Genomic DNA, 18,322 nt, shown 5'->3' on the forward strand with positions numbered 1-18,322 from the left:
TCTAGTTTTGCGAGTGGTTTACAATGAGATGCTTTGTCGAAGACTTTCTTTAAATCTAGAAAATCGCGTCAACTTCAACATTGCTCTCCCCTAGAGTAAGAATATCATGAACCCAAAGCGCAAGTTGTGTCTCGTAGGATCTACCTTTTCGGAAACCGTTCTGATTGTTCATTAATAACTCCTTATTATCTGGGTGTTTCACGATCGAACTAGCAACTATGTGTTCCAAAACCTTGCACGAAATGGAGGTGAGAGAAATAAGTCTGTAATTACTCGGTTCCTCCTCGTCTTCGTTTTTAAATAATGGTGTTACATTGGCCATTTTCCAATCTCTGGGAAACTTGTGATCTATCAGCGACTACTAAATATTATTGCCGGATACGGCGCAATCTCTGAAGCTAGATCCTTAAATATACGAGCGGGTCCGGAGGATTTATTAGGATTATTATTTTTCAGCAAACGTTCTATACCATTACATGTCTGTAGTCAGAGAAGCTTTAGCACGAAGGAGGAAAGAGATGGCCGGGAAAATAAGTAAGGATATTAAGAAAAGCCTATTTAAAACTTTGATATGGAGCGTGGTTTTATTCGGCGCGGAAACATGGTAATTGAAACAGAATGATTGGTGTAGATTTGAGGCTTCCGAAATGTGGGTGAAGATAAGAATGGAAAAGGGGAAATGGACGGAAAATAAAACAAACCAGGAAGTGCGAGGCATGGTGCGGGAGGATGGGGGATTGTTGAGAGAAATCCAAAGGAGGCAGGAGAGATGGATGCAGAGCGCTTTGATTGGCGATGGCATGTTAAATACTGTGTACCAACATATTTGACCCTTTACCTCCTATTTTTTTTACAGTTCAATGAATCTCGATCCATCGAGTCCAATGTCGTGCCAGAATTGGATGAAGCCAGCGTGGCACAGGATGAAGGATTGCAGAGAATCGCTTTGGCTGCTTGGCTGAGGCATGAAATGGAAACAGAAGGCTGTGGCCCCTCGCCCGTTGACGTGCATCCGAAATACAGCACTCCGCTCCCCCTGCCGCCCCTGTCCTGGACCAATTACCATCGGACGCCTTGCCTCATGAAAGTTACTAACACTGGAAGCACAGGTTAATATATGTATATGAACCACTATAGGAGACCTCGATTGTGATATTGATGTGCCATTCAACTCGCGAGATAAGTTTTAAAATAGAAGATTAATGAATTTAGTTCTACAGAAGCATGTGTATTGATTGATAAAATAACTCCTGCCATTCAGTTGTAGAAAAAAAAGCCAAGCATTTCTCGAATTCTAAAGCCTTTGGGTGTCTGGAGGATATTGTCTTCCTCTGATCACATAAGGTGAGCATTTTAAAATATAGGTATGTCACAACAAATTATCGTTCTTCATGGCACTAAAATGCCTCATTATAATCTAAAAAAAGCCATGAGCTCTGGTGACTATCTCTTCCTCTATGATCGGTAAATGTACGGGTGTACATTTTTTGCAAATTTAGTAATATATCATTTAAAAGTTGTCAAAAATAATAGTGGACGTGTTGGTAAATAGATAACTTCAAAAGACGAAAACAGTCTCTGATATAATGCGAGGAAAATAAACAAAATACGAAGATTAGAATGATATGAGTCGATGAGATAAATGAACGTGAGTGACTGACTTTTGCACGAAGTATCTCTATATTAATTGACAGTATGAGAGCCATAAAATTATTTTCTGAGGTAAAGATTAACTTAGAATGCAACAATTTCAACTCTTGGAATCCTGTTTAACTGTTAGACCTTGAAAGACACTAATATACCAGTGCTGTCCAGAAACTAACCTCCATTATACTATAAAAAAGAGATTGGAATAAATGCAGAAAATTTATTATTTTCATCTTAAAACTACTAAATACTTCTACTATTTTATGCCCAGGTATTCGCCATAAAGACTTCAATATTTTTGATATCTCTAAATTAGTCTTTTAATCCCTTCAGCATAAAATGCTGCCGTCTGAGATCGCAGCCAACCGATCTTGAACTTCCTCGTCGAGGCGAGCACAAAACATTCAGTAGCCTAGCTTTTTAGTCGTATTTCCATGCAACAGAGTCGTAGAAATCCGTGGAAAACTTCCTAAAGATTTCAGATATCGTAAAACGCCAGTTTTCTCGAAATTTTCGTCTATTTTCAGGTGTAGTTTATCGTTCACCACAGACGGTGGGCGGCCACTTCTATCATCATCATGGACATTTGTGTTCCCTCCTAAACGAACCGGCAACACTGACGCGCAACTTTTGTCACTCATCACATTTGGTCAGATGTTTCCGGATGGATGTCAGCAGCTTTGAAGTTTATTATCAGTAAAAACCTAATCACTCAACGAACTGTACATTTGGCAGGAAGTTCAATTCTTTTGTCCATTTTGATTCACTATTGTAAACAAACGACGAGCGGCGCGATCTTCCAACCACTGCAGCTCGAGGCGTACTGACGTACTGAGTACGTCAATGCAGCGACCATTCGGTTCTCTCCACCACTATTTCTCACTCAACACGAAAACGGAGGTTACTTTCTGAACAGCCCTCGTCTGTATTTCTAGATGAGCCCTAAAAATGTATTCCCACGATTGACAAGTTTACGATAGAAGTTGAAAGAGAAATATAAATAAATGCCGGTAAGTAAGACGAAAGCCCGTAAGGCCCACACGATTCTGTCGAGCTCCTTACCACAATCCCACGACACATCCATTTCCGTTTGAACCTGCCCTGGATGTTGCGGCCTCCCAGAATGTTGTGTACCTCCTAAAAAATGGATGCATTCATTTCACTGTTTACCTTTCAGTGATAGTCAGCGCCAAGTGGATGACGGAAAGGCCGTACTTGCTCGGCGGCCCCTTCCGAGGGAGTTATGTCTTCTCTCAGATCCATTTCCACTGGGGCGCCGGCAACGGCGAAGGAGCCGAGCATTCTATGATGGGAGAAAGGTCACTATTTCTTTAGATTTTCAAATTTTTATTTTATATTCTACAAGGATTCGATGTAAACACATAGGTACCGTGTAGAATAACGAAAATATCATCTCAGCGTTCTTTCATCACTAGGATGGACTGAATGCTATTTTATATTTGTTATCATTGTCATCGACCACATCCTTGTCAGAATGAGGAACAGATATCAAATTAAGCAGCAATGTAGGAACCACCTCGGCGCCGATATATAAGTGGCGATCACAACCAGATGGCCATAGAAAGCCGATCCGATATAAGATGAAGAAAGTGACACGGGAATCCAGAGGAAGCACGAAGAGACCGATGGAAAAGCAAGCAGGAGAAAATTTCCCCGCGACCATCATCAGAAAAAAGGAAGGAGGAAACGGGATGAGCGCCAAAGGACGATGGAAGGAAATAAAGAATATCATAGCCGAAGAATTGGATGAGTAATTGGGGAGTAAGACGGCGAAATCCAAGCTGCCATGGATAACAAACATGCCATATAAGAGACCTCATCGAGGCTAGAAGAAAAGACAAGGATCCAAGGAACGAAAATGAGGAAATCCTTGGTAAGAAGTTGCGGAACCAAGTTATACTAGGGGCAAGTAAATAAAAAACGCCATGATTTATATTGTTGCTCTCGGTACATAACATTAGTTTCACAAATACCATTTAATTATACCTGAATGATGGGCATTTTAATGTCGTACTTCGTTTTGTCACTGACCGGGTGCGAGGAAGATGACTCGAGTGGTGCAAAGGCTGGCATGCATAGATATCCTCCGGGAAATGCTTCAGAACTCCGAGGGATGAGAGTCCGAAAGCTATCCTATCCACGTGCGAAAGATTCACCAAACACCTTTTGGCCTTGCTCACGCCTTAGTGACCAGCCGCTGCGAAATTTAGCAGGGCTATTTCGAAACTAGCATGGAGGGGTCTTGGGGGTATATCGACCTTAAAGTTGGCCTCGGAACGATCATACAGCCTCCAACGATTTAGTAGTAGGTGATGGGCCTTACGTTTGACCTAAAATTCGTAAAACGTATGACTGGCAAGAGGAGTGGTCAAAAGTGTGGCCTTGAGAAATACAACTCATCGTAAAAACATGGTAGGAGAGCATAATTGAATGCAATGATCCATGATTCTTCATCTGTATGATAACTTTGGAACGGACAATTTCGAGAGACAGTCAGAATCCTTTTGAAGTGGATGACCATATGTTTAAGAGTATGTTTATAAGGTGTTTTGGCGCATATAAATCCGTCTCTTCATTACTGCAAAGCTTTGGATCCGAAGCTGAAGAGAAAAAATTTACAAAGCCTCAGCACTAACCGTCGAATGATTAACCCCTCAAGCCAGAACAGTTGGTATTTTAATGCTTGCCTCCCCCACTCGCGGTATTTAATTTTTCTAATCTCTCTCCCTGTTGCAGCATTGCTGAAAATAATTTATACCTTTTTAAATATTCATTCTAAAATTTTAACAAAAATTTACCTCATGTTAAATTTCTTATTCTATTTAGTAAAAAAATTACTAAAGTTATATTTTATATTTTCACTATTTTATTTGCCTTTGAGTTTCGAACCTCCGTTCTAAAAGTTCAGTTTTGTGTGAAATCATTCGAAACAATCCTCAAAATATATAGGCCTGTCATGCAAACTGGGCACCAGTACACTGTATCCCTCCTTCTACCTCGTGCGGAGCACACCTGACATCTTCTTTAAGACCTGGACTTCTTCCCGGTCGGCCACATCTTTTCAACCAAGTGCCTCTCAAAACCGAATCTTCCTCACTTGAACTTGCGCTATCACATCCAATGCTCACTTCTCTTTCTCCAGCCAAATGTTCAACTAAATTCTCCCAATTATCTTCACTCAAAAGAAGCTTATCCCTCTAGGAATCCATTATGTGGGTAATATACAAGGCTTTTTTACTTCTCTCATTCTCAAGAAAGAAATCTAGCAACTGAGACTATCGACCTATGGTGGTGAGGCCTTTTGCCCTTTCAACTGTTATAATGAAACAAAAAGAAAGAATGATACACGAATGGTTCCAGAGAAAATAGAGGGAGAGAACATAAAGCAATAAAGACAACAAAACCTGAGGACAAAGCGTAAATGCAAGCGCAAATGGCTTATCTCATAACGACAGACGTAATAGATTTATCTGCCTTTAAGAGTGCCTTTTCATGTAGCCGAAACAGAAAGATTAGGAAGACTCATTAGCTAAGAAGCCAAAGAAAACCACAGATAATTTTAAAATTCGATAGCGCCGCAGAAAAAAAATCAAAACCGAGAGAGCGGAGCGGGACGTACGGCGTACGTCGATACGCGGATAAGGCCTGCCGACTGCGACGTATCAAGTACCGAGAACCGGGCTGAGGGGTTAAGAGTTTTAAGGGGTGAATTTAGATTCATTTTAATATTAGCTATTTGTCTCTTGCAGCTTCGCCTTCAAATAAATGCAGTCCTTAATACCTTCTTAAGCAGATACGTCAATTATACGATGAAGAAGAGTACATAATAGGTAATCCTGGCACCTACAAACAGCCAATAAGTGCTAATGTTCATATAAATGGTACACATACATACATACACATACATACACATACATACACATACATACACATACATACACATACATACACATACATACACATACATACACATACATACACATACATACACATACATACACATACATACACATACATACACATACATACACATACATACACATACATACACATACATACACATACATACACATACATACACATACATACACATACATACACATACATACACATACATACACATACATACACATACATACACATACATACACATACATACACATACATACACATACATACACATACATACACATACATACACATACATACACATACATACACATACATACACATACATACACATACATACACATACATACACATACATACACATACATACACATACATACACATACATACACATACATACACATACATACACATACATACACATACATACACATACATACACATACATACACATACATACACATACATACACATACATACACATACATACACATACATACACATACATACACATACATACACATACATACACATACATACACATACATACACATACATACACATACATACACATACATACACATATATTGGAGGAAAAAGATAACGTCTGAATTGATTCTCGAAATCATTACACAAACTGTAGGAAGATGGGTTTTTCCCGTAATAAATGAGATAAAAGCCTTATCACCATAATTTATGCTTCACTAATTATGGATAAACGAATGCTTAGAAAGAAAAATTGCAACGATTTATCGCGGGTTCCTCGCCTTCTTCCACTGGTCCGTAAGTTACGCATAGTTTGCCAAACAATAATTCCTGCAGCTCTTGTCACTGTTTCTCTATTATTTAGATTGCACTATTTTATTATAGTACGTTATTTATATTATTTCTATTGTTTTTATTATTTTATTATTTTTTATTTTTTTTATTTTTATTATTTTTATTATTTTTATTGTTTTTATTATTTTTATTATTTTTATTATTTTTATTATTTTTATTATTTTTATTATTTTTATTATTTTTATTATTTTCATTATTTTTATTATTTTTATTATTTTTATTATTTTTATTATTTTTATTATTTTTATTATTTTTATTATTTTTATTATTTTTATTATTTTTATTATTTTTATTATTTTTATTATTTTTATTATTTTTATTATTTTTATTATTTTTATTATTTTTATTATTTTTATTATTTTTATTATTTTTATTATTTTTATTATTTTTATTATTTTTATTATTTTTATTATTTTTATTATTTTTATTATTTTTATTATTTTCATTATTTTTATTATTTTCATTATTCATTATTTTATTATTTGTCTATTATTTTAGATTGCAGGCCCTAAAATCACCTGGTGGCAAAATATTTCTTTTAAAACGCATACCCAACTCACAATAATCAACCAGAAGGTTGATTTGATTGGCGAGAGCTCACCTCGCATTAAGCCCTAAACGGTGAGGGAATTTTGCACACTAGTGTAGAGGGGGTTCCTTTGGTTCCTTTCCTTGTGCCACCCGCGAGGAAGACCTGGTACCCAGAAAATCACTCGGCTTGGGCAGAGGTGAGGGTGCCCAGAGGTGTCAATAGGAATCAAACTCTTCTTTTTTTAACTTCCTCGAAAAAAGTTAACTTTTATTGATGACTGAACGGGTCGGCGAAATGCTAAATAAAAAAACACTAAAAAATTGCATATTGATATATCTTGGAATGTTGTGACTAAACCAAAACTTGGTACCACCACGTTATCAACAGATGCCTTCCCCGAATGCCTCCACTTTTATTCTTTTTAATCCGCTGATATTTTAAACTATAGGCTACTATCTTCCCACTTCTTTCTTCCATTCTGTCTGGTCCCCTTGTGTTGACACGATCTCAAAAGTTACCTCACAATTCGATTGACGAAGCCAACGTAAGTAATTTGGACGATCTGATCTGGAAATAGTTCTCGCACATACGCCTGAAACTGATGTTTGGCTCAAAAGGCTTCAGATTCACCACCAACCACCCTCGATACTCAAAATTGCAGTCGACTTAATTTTTCTGCGGGACAAGCCTTACGTTGGGCCGAAGTTACGAGGGCCGTCCAAAAATAACCTCCGTTATGCTCTAAAAATACACTGAAAAAGATACAGAAAATTTATTATTTTCATCTCAAAGCTATACATCTCTTCAATTTTTGTATATATATTCGCTAAACATATACAAACTCATGCCATATCTCTGAACTAGTTTTCAAATTCCTTCAGTATAAAATTCTGCTGCCTGAGATTGTAGCAACCGATGGCAAAACCTTGAAGTTCCTCAAGACAATCACGCAACATGTAGCAGCCTGACTTTCCAGTCGTCAACAACATGCAACTAAGTCGTAGAAATGTGTGGAAAACTTTCTAAATACTCCAGATATCGTAAAACGCCAGTTTTCTCGAAATATTTCGTCAATTTTTGATGCAGTTCATTGTTCACCCTAGAAGGGCGGCCACTTCTGCCATCATCATTTGTGCTCACTCTTAAACAAACGAAAACACTGACGCGCGCAACTCTGGTCACTTATCACATTCGGTCCACAAATTTCCCCGCGAATGTCAGCAGCTTTGAAGTTTTTTTATCAGTAAAAACCTTATCACTGAACGAACTTCACAAATGGTGAGAATTTCAATTGTCTTGTTCATTTAAATTCACTATTTTGATCACCAAACGACGAGCGGCGCGACCTTCCAACCACTGCAGTTCGAGGCGTACTGACCTACCTCGTGCGCGTCAATATAGTGACCATTCTGCTCCCTTCATTTCTTCTCACGCTACACGAAAACGGAGGTGAAATACTGAACAGCCCTCGTGCATTAACATGGCCTTGAATGTCAGAATAACCCTGCAGCACCGACTGCAGGGCGATCCCCGGGATGCGATGAGCAGCTAATTTCAGCTGCTCGTGAAGGATCTCGAAGCGGGAAGTGGACGGCTTTGAAGCCGCGAGCGTGATTGGTTCCCGCGCACTCGAGACAATAGGTTTAAAGACATCTTTCACAGGAAACACAGCCTTCCTTATTCAAAACCCAACCCCTACGGAATCCCGATCAAATGCCTTGACACGGTTAAATCCCTGCTAATCCGTCCACATCGACGGATGACTCCTCTAAGAGCTAATGTCGCGGAATTTCCCAAAGTTCTTGGCACATTCTTGGCAAATCAATAAAAATATTTGGCTGGGCTGTCTAATCAGCTGGGTTGCGATGCTTCTCAGCAGCTGACTTTGATTCAGATTTTAGATCGGCTACTGATATTGCTTTTGAAATGAATGCATTTCCTTCTATGCAGTTTCCCGTTCGAGATGCACGTGGCACACTTCAAAACCACGTACAAGAACCAAGAAAGAGCGCTAAGAGAGGCTGATGGAACGGCAATTGTTGGATATTTGTTCATGGTAAGGTATTATTTTTTAATCGGTCAATTCACGTCGATGTTGGGCAAGGCGAGAGAGAAGCTCTGTTGCGGGGTGAATACTCGCATCCCTCTTCGGGAAATTCATCTCATGTGTCGAATGAAATATGAGGTGAAGTTTACAAAAGTTTAAAGCTTAAAGTTAAGGAAGCTCTTAGATTTGCCTCATTTCGGGGATTTGATATTCGTCTGCCTCATTCCCTCTTCTTCATGAGCGTCGCTATTTGAAATAACTTAAGGGGTTTGCGTTAGAGAATTATCTTGAAATTCATTCCACATGACGAATTGAAAAGTGTTCCTCTCAATCAACCCCGTTTTTGTGTGTGCCGGCTATCATGTTGTCCTAGTAATTCCATTTTATTATTTTTTTAAGGTATTTTACATACTGGAAATAGCGAAAGTAAAGCTTCCTCGCATAAGATAAGTATCATTAGAATGAAAATAAGGCAAAGAAAATGAACAGGGTCTGTCCCAAAAATAGGTAGAACGATTTTTTTTGTCGCCAATGCAGATGGCTGGATTGGGGTCATTTGTGATGGGAAATGTAATGGGAGATGTTGGCAACGCAACGCGACCCACGTCAGTTATCTGTGTGCATTTATAGTGCGCGGATTGCTGCTAGACTGGATCCCTGTTCGACGGTCACGTCACGAATTCACGATGCCACTTTACAGGGAGCTATGATATGCGATGAAATTGTGCATCAAGCCTGGAAAACTGGGTTTGGAGACCATGACCATGGTTAAGAATGCTTATGGCGATGGAGAAATGTCCCAAGTGAAGGTTTTCTTCTTGCACAGGATGTTCTGGGAGGGTAACGAGGAGTTTGACGATGAGGAATGCCCTGGACACATACATCAACAACACAGTGTGATGAAAATGTGCAAAAAGTGAGGCACATGGTCAACTCTGTTTGACCCCCAAGTGTCAAGATGTTACCAGGGGATCGTATTATTCAGAAAACCACAGTGCATTGCATTCTTACAGAAGATTTAGCCATGAGAAAGGTGTGCCAAGATGGTCCCTAAGGAGCCGTCTGAAGACTGTTTGTGTGACGACCTTGCCTTGCACTTCTTCGACCACCGTGAAAGTGACCCGAATATTTTGGAATAGGTGGATTTACTGGTGACGAGGCATAGCTCTTTGAGTACGACTCAAGTATAACCCCTTAGAGTACCATTTTGGACCACTGGATTATGTCAAAGAGGCCATGACGAGGTGCCAGAACGAGGGTCCTGTTGTTGCCTAACAGGAAGCATACCACACCTGGCGGAGACACTGGCATTAGTGTGTCGATATATAAGGGTGTGTTTATGAAAATTCTAGCAATTTGTACTTTGATCTGCAATAAATGTTTTCCCCAGATGTATTCTACTTATATTTGGGACATTTCTTGTGTGAGTTACCTTTCAAAAAACTCAACGGTAATGAAACTGGCAATATATATAGTTTCTATGCCCAACACAATTACGCTTGTTTTTTCTTCGAAAACTCTTCCGTGCTATGAAAGTCCGCTATATAGCGTATACGCTTATACTTCCAAGCCGCGAAAACGTTACTTTACCCTGAAAAGTTACCCAACCTTACTGAATACGTTTTTAAATTATGAAATGATTTTTTTCACATTAGACTTTAGAAATGTATAAACCCTTAACCAATAACTTTCAAATTCCAAAGAAACTGCGAAGACGCCAAAGAGGACGCCTCGGTAGCTTAAGTGGCTAAAGCACTCGACCGGATATTGAGGGATCTGGGTTCGAATCCCAGTCAAGGCGAATGATTTTTACACTCTGAAATTGTTGCATTGCAATAACTTTCAATCGAGTTTGAGCATAGATTACTACGCGTTCAGTCAGCTGACCCGGCGATTGTCTCAATACTCCCTATCGTCCCCATTGCCCTGACAATTGCGAAACGTACATAATGCAAATCAGGATCATTATGTAGATTATTGAATTGATTTTAATACTTGAATTGATTAAATACGTAAGATCTGTTTTCTTTGCCCGTTAGTACTCGACGCATCATTTATTATAAAATCAATAAAAATGTTTGTGTTTTCTTTGTTGGATTGGGTACTTTTGGGATTCTCGTATTCGATTTAACGTTTGTATGGCATTCGTGAAGGGTTGAAAATGTCAAATAAAGTGTCTCTCGTGCTCTCATCGCCAGTGTTTACAGGGAATGCAAAATAACGAAATTCTTTATCTTTTTTGTCATTCTTCACTTGAGGATAAAATGCTTCTATTGATGTTGCCATGTTCAGCAACGAAACCCACGAGGACGTAAATAGGAGTCGCGTTCGTCTTTTTTTAGAATGAGAAAATTATTTTATCGAGAACTCCACGGGCCCTTTTGTTCGTGGCACTTTCATGATTACCTTTGGAGTTGCCATTGTATTTCGATCCCGAGTTTCGTTGAACCACCCTATTAGCAGCATGCCTTGGAAATGGAAATGCATTATCCTCCGGCGTAACGCTGCGCTTGGCGGGGTTTCCCTGCTCATCTTCCACTCCACCACGCTCCTCTTTAATAAACCGCTTTAACCCGCCCTGGATAATTCTGTTTTCATAATGTATGGTAAGAGGAAATGTTGAACTTTCAGGAAAGGACGCACCCCTACGCATCCATATGCACGTTCAACCGTTATCTTTAGTGTATATAGGGGGAAAAGGATTCTGTGTCAAAAGTGGTCTGGGGTGTAATCACCCCCTGCCCCACCCCCTGGAGGCTTGCAGGGTACCATGTGCGTAAATGTAATATAGTACGATGGTAGGCTGAAAAGTAATGCACACATGCTTGTAGACCTCAAACAAAATGACCTTCAGAAGCACTTCTGGTGGCAGGTGGAAGTAACATCCCCCCTTAACACAAATGCGCAAGTTTGAGGTCGTTAGATTCATCCAGTGTATTTTGAGAAGCGGAAGTATGGAGACGTGTTCTAGTGCTATGTCAAACGCAAGTTAAACAGTGTGACTTAAAAAGCGACACCTACTGAAATTCATCGTCGTTTAAAGGCTGTTATTGATGAGTACGCTGTTGATAGATCTACTGTAAATTGATCGGTAGTAAAATTTCGTGGTTGCGAGCCTGGAAAAGCCATAATAGTGATGAAACAAGCAGCGGACGTCCGATCACTAGCTTTGATTCAAAATGACGGGCGAATCACTCAAAAGTGTATCGCAAACCATACTAGAATAGCAAAGGAACGTGTTGGCTTCATTATTGATCAATTGGGATACCGTAGATTTGTGCACGATGGGTACCACACCGTATCATAGAGGGGAACAAACAAAACCCTACTTATCATCTCGATCTTGCGCCTTGCGATTTTCATTTTTTTCCTCAACTCAAGAGAGATCTCAAGGGTAATCATTACACCTCGGACGATGATGTGAAGGCAGCTCTCAAGTCCTGGATTCGAGAAAAGTCGGAAGAGTGTTTCAGTGACGGAATCAAAAAACTTGTTACACGTTGGGAGAAATGTGTTAGCCTCAACGGTGATTATATTGCAAAATAAATACTAAATGATTTTGAAACCTAAGAATTGTACTTAAATGTACTTTAGTGTACCGATACTTACGATTTTTGTTCGCACTCTACAAGCACGTGGGCATTACTTTTCAGCCTACCCTCGTACTATTGGCACTGATTGCTCCGCATCGCGGTACTAACAATGAAATAAACTGCTTCCGGCTTCAATTCGTGGAAATATTATTCTAATTACTACTTTTCTAAAGAATTAGAAATGAATGGTTCAACCCGTTTATATGGATTAAGGCATAATCAGGCCTAATGATTCCGCTTTTCCCCATCGGTTTTCGATTCTATGGAAAAGAACGTATTATAATAATATGAAAACCGTAATGACAATGTGATAGTTTGAACCGCAAGGCAACTGACCTTAAGATTAGATCTGCGGGCAGGGTTATTTTATTTATTTATTTATTTTATTTATTCAGTATAAGTCCGAAAACAGCGCATTCTGGCCTTTACATCGAACTATTAACAACGATAACAATTATAACATTTACAAACACCCAAGCCCTAGGTGGAGAAAAACTCACCCAGGCGGGAATCGAACCCGCGACCCTTGGAATGGCAGACGAGGACGTTACCCCGCCGCCACCGGGGTCGGCAAAGAGAAGACGTCGGTTGAAAGAGAGACAGCATTTATCATTTTTCGGTGACGAAGGATTATTTGAGTTTTATTTCAGCGAAGGGTAAACACTTTTTCAGCTGGATTCGGAGGACAATACGGATTTGAATCCCATACTCCGGGCGCTTCCTCACGTGAAGGAGCCGAGGACTTCCATTGACCTTCCACCCATGGCGTTGGCAAGCGTGGGAGTGAAGGCGTTCGAAGACGACTATTTCTTCTACTACGGCTCGAAGGAGGTGTCGAACCAGCACTGCCCCGTGATGTGGATCATTTGGCCCAACCCACTGCGAATATCAAGCAGCCAAGTCAGTAAGCGTTCGTCGCGTTGAACCTTCGGTCGCGCTTGATCATTCATCAAACTCAATGGAAGCTCATTTATGAGGTTGGTCCGAAAATTATCCGACCTGTGTTCATATGTCCGCATTGGTGCTATTCTTCGTCATCCGGGCCGTGGCATCCTTCCTTGGAAGTAGTAGTCCCCGTTAGATTGAAACACACGCTTTCCCAGCGGTGCTTCCACATCTTAAAGCAGTCCTCGAACGCAGATTTTGAAATGGCCTTCAGCTCGCGCATCGCATTTCTCTGAATCGTCGAACCGCTTTCCTTTGAGCGCCTTTTTTTTCAATTTCGGGAACATCCAAAAGTCGCAGGGAGCAATGTTTCAGGATTGTAGAGAGGCTGGCGAAGCTGTACAATGTAGTGCTTCGCCAAAAATTGCTTCACAAGGTTCGATGAATGCGCTGGCGCGTTATCGTGGTGAAAAAGCCAGTCACCGCTTGACGAGAGACGCGGTCGTTTTCTTCGGACGGCATCACATAACATCACGCAATCTTTCCAGAACTCCAATGTAATATTCTGTGTTGATCTTCTGACCTCTTGGAGCAAATTCATAGAGTACAACACACAATTTAAAAAAATATTTAAAAAAAGAAACGCAGGTCGGATACTTTTCGGACATACTTCCTTTATGGAGTCATCCCAAACCGGTTTTTCTCATCTGCTGCTCCAATAAAACGCAAATGGGAAGTGAGTGTATAGCATGCTAAAAGTAGGCAAACATGCTGAATGTGAACAGATATATTCGAGTATCGTGTGTTTGCTCGTGATGAAGTATTGACGGATGCTTCTGCGCAACAATGAGGTTGAAGGTTGAGCAAATACTGATGAAGAGTGATCCATACTGCAATATTTATATTCATTAATATAAACTCGATAGTAAGTAATCGGAAAGGTATTCAGTTGAAGTAGACTTTTTGTATTTGTTGGTTTAATGCATTATTCTTGGATGTGATCCCTGTTTTTTTGTCTTCGGAATCCACGCAAGCCAGTAGACTACGACATATTGGAATCCAAACTAGTTCCTTCGCTTACGTTAAATAGAACGGGGCGCGAGCCGTTGATCCCAAAACGATTGAGCGAAATGACAGGGAAAAACGTTGGGAAGTTTTAATCGTATCGCGATGATTTTCAACGACTCTCATTGCTTTACCCGGCAAATGCCAATTTGGAAATCGGAGAAAGGAAGTAATGGTAAACCTGAGAGTTAAATTACCAACGTAGTGGATGTAAACCAACGAAATACGAATGTAAAATTTAAATGCGCGCGCTCGCCCTGACGTTTCGTGTGGGATATCGGGCGTGAGTGTCGTGGGGGGCGGGGGAGGAGTCGGTGTGGGAGGAGGGAGTGAAGGGTGGGAACGGGAACAGAAGGGGGGAGGGAAAAGGGAGCGTGATCAAAGTGGATTCGTGAGAGGGGAGGCGAGTGGAAGAACATGGGCTTGGAGCCTGATTCGGAATTGAGGAACTTTGATATTTGGCATTATTTTAGTGCCCTTCAAGCCACCGCTAGAGTGCGTGGTAGGGGTTGGTTATACAGCAGACTATTTTGACCCGGATATCACCCTACCGCGGTTGGACAATGTTATTCTGATCCCTTATCATTCGTGGAAAAAATGACATCTTAAACCTATCTGTTCTGCGCTTAATCTCTTTAATTTTATTGGCATGATCTCTCCTACCGTAGTAAGATGGGGATAATAATGCATTTTCAGCATCCCTGCTAAAGAGACCTTCTAATTTATGCAACAGATTTAATCTGTAATTTAATCTTTGCTCCATCAAGGGATTCCCAGCCTAGCTGCTCTAATATTTTTGATACGTAACTAAGTTTCAATGTTATGCTGTCTTGGAAAAAACAATTCTGCGGGTTAATCGTAGGGAATGTTTACACTGTCGTGGACCATTGCAAGATGTTTGCAAGATTGAATATACGCGCTTGCTTAGTGTTGACCAGAGCGACTACTTCAAAGACCTTCGATTTGGATGAGAACATTTTTAGGTTGAAATCTACAATAACTGCACTGAATATTTGGTTGAGTCGTCCGCAGGACATAATTCCCCTTATAGTTCGTAAAACGGGTCGCAAAATTATGTTTCGCCTCTCTTTTCTTCGAGTGATTCTTTGCATTCATGATGCGTTTTCTTTCCTCCTTTAAAAAACCTACTAATTCACCCCTTCACCTGCGTACCAATTCATCTTTCTCCGCTGATATGATCAGATCAACCCTAGTTCTTCACGCTATTACCGAAAGGTTGACTTATTATTCACGGACGAGAGGGAGTCCCTCAATGGTATGCAAACAATTTTAACCCCTCCCTTGTCAATCGCTCAATGCCTTCGAAATGAATTAACCCAATTCTACCTTTGAAAAATCATTTCATGTGATTCGATGTTTCTGCATTTTCCGTGCATTTTTTTGACCAATGAACGCAAGCATGCGCCAGCCGGCAAGACCCTCTAACATTTGTCGTGTCATTTTTGTCAACAGGTTTGTCTTTTCAGAGAAATACTTTCCAAGTCGGGGGATGCTATTGAAAGGAATTTCCGCCCACCAAGACTGGCTGAAGAGAGCAAATGTATGTATTTCATCTATGGAGGACCAATTATTCCGGAGATCGCCATGAGCGACGAGAAGGAGCGTCGAAGGCGGAGAAGTCAATCAAGAAGGAAGGCCAAAGACTCGATCGCGTCGCCAAAGATGAGACCCGGTGCAGAAGCGAAGCAAATCGGCGAAAAGTCTCCGAGCGAAGGGGAAATGGCGTTGGGGGGAGAATTAAGTCGATAAACAGGCAGGCGTACGTGTGACCATGCAATTAGTGGAGCACACACATGCATTCATACATATACATGTACATATATATATATATATATATATATATATATATATATATATATATATATATATATAGTACAATGCACAGTAACACACAATATAGAAACACAAAAAAAGAACACTCACACGTATTTTCTTGATATTTCGACGGAAACAATCCGTCTTCCTCTGAAGATGTAGAAGTAATGCATTACTTCTACATCTTCAGAGGAAGACGGATTGTTTCCGTCGAAATATCAAGAAAATACGTGTGAGTGTTCTTTTTTTGTGTTTCTATATTGTGTGTTACTGTGTATTGTACTATTCGGCACTTCCGTGTTACGTCTACGAAAGTATATATATATATATATATATATATATATATATATATATATATATATATATATATATATATATATATATATATATATATTATATATATATATATATTATATATATATATATATTCCCTAATAAATAAATAAATATATATATATATTTATAAATGCTTACAGGAAAGTCTCACGGATGTGAATTCGTAATAATATACACCAATATAGCACTAGCGAACAGAAACACACAAAACAGAAACTCACACGTGTTCCGAATTTCCGATGGCGCTGCCACGTTTCTCAAGGGAGAGAAGGTGCTCAACCTTCCTTGGGAGACCCATATGTGTGAGTTTCATTTTGTGTGTTTGTATGCGCTAGTGCATTCTTGGTATACATTATTATTCACATCCGTGAGACGTCCACATAAGTTATATATATATATATATATATATATATATATATATATATATATATATATATATATATATATATATATATATATATATACCTTCTTCCCTAATAAATATTTGGCATGCCGTTGGAGATTTCATTTTCGGTATTGATGAGCGTTTTATTTTCCTGGGTCTGATTCGTTGAATCGATTTCAATTTGGTATCAATTAAATTATGTGCCAGTGTGGTCGGGGGTAGGCGTAAAGAAGACATGCTCACATATATACATAATACACGTCTCTTATGTATATATGTTGAATTTGAAACAGTACACTAAACAGTACTCCCTCAATTTGCCCACATACGCCAACCCTTTGCTCGTGACCTAGTTTAGGATCCAGGGCCCACCGAAGGTAACATCGACACTAAACTGAACCTGGCCCACGACAATACTCGTCCTTTCGAGCAGACTTTCCGTATATCCAACAACATATCCTAAAAGAGCACACTTTTCTATATGAAATTAGTACAGTTCACCCAAAACTACTACCTCTATTGGCCTGTCTACGCATACACTACGCTCATGTCGTATCATAGGACTCAGGGTACACTTTTCGCGACGTGAGTCATCTTTTCAATCAGAATTCACCAAGTACTAGGACATATTTTCTAAAGTAGAACATTGTCATCCTTGAGACAGTACATTAGATAGTATCCTTTGAATTTGTGGAAAGTATGTCGATGAAAATGTGATGGAGACCTGCTATTGTTCTTTAGTAGGAAGACCCTACTGGGTATGCAGCGAGTATATGGGCCAGTCTCAAAAAACATCCACTGCGGATTTGAGCATGTTACAGAATAGGTCCGACAGACACATTGAGGAATTCCTATGTGGATCAATGAATTTTTTTGGAAATTTTGGTTTTTTGGGGAAGTGTGTGTAAAGGTTCACATCCGAATATGACTATACCGCGGTCAGTTTATGTTATTTTAGATCCCTTATCGCTTGTGGAAAAAATGACATCTTAAATCTATCTGTTCTAGACTTAATCTCTCCAATTTTACTGGCATTATCTCTCCTACCAAGGTACGATGGAGCTAATAACACATTTTCAACATCACTGCTAAACAGACGTTCTCCCTTTTTATGCAAGGGATTTAATCTGTAATTTAACCTTCAATGCGTGAGTGATTCCCAGCTTAATCCTGGTAGTTCCTTTTTTTGGCCCCAGAATTATTCTAGATCTTCTTAAACTTCTTCC

At 39.6% G+C, this 18,322-nt stretch overlaps 1 protein-coding gene across 1 annotated transcript; it reads left to right on the plus strand.

Moving 5' to 3' along the window:
* Window positions 1–242: 242 nt before the first annotated feature.
* LOC139690494 (carbonic anhydrase 2-like) lies at window positions 243–16,309 on the plus strand. Its single transcript, XM_071587952.1, has 6 exons — window positions 243–248; window positions 857–1,109; window positions 2,825–2,966; window positions 8,900–9,005; window positions 13,262–13,489; window positions 16,013–16,309. Exons 1-6 carry the CDS (start codon window positions 243–245, stop codon window positions 16,307–16,309), a joined length of 1,032 nt encoding a protein of 343 aa, XP_071444053.1.
* The last annotated feature ends 2,013 nt before the right edge of the window (window positions 16,310–18,322 follow it).

This window comes from Hetaerina americana, unplaced genomic scaffold (genome assembly GCF_022747635.1).
Source record: "Hetaerina americana unplaced genomic scaffold, ioHetAmer1.1.p SCAF_3, whole genome shotgun sequence".
Taxonomy (NCBI): Eukaryota; Metazoa; Arthropoda; class Insecta; order Odonata; family Calopterygidae; genus Hetaerina; species Hetaerina americana.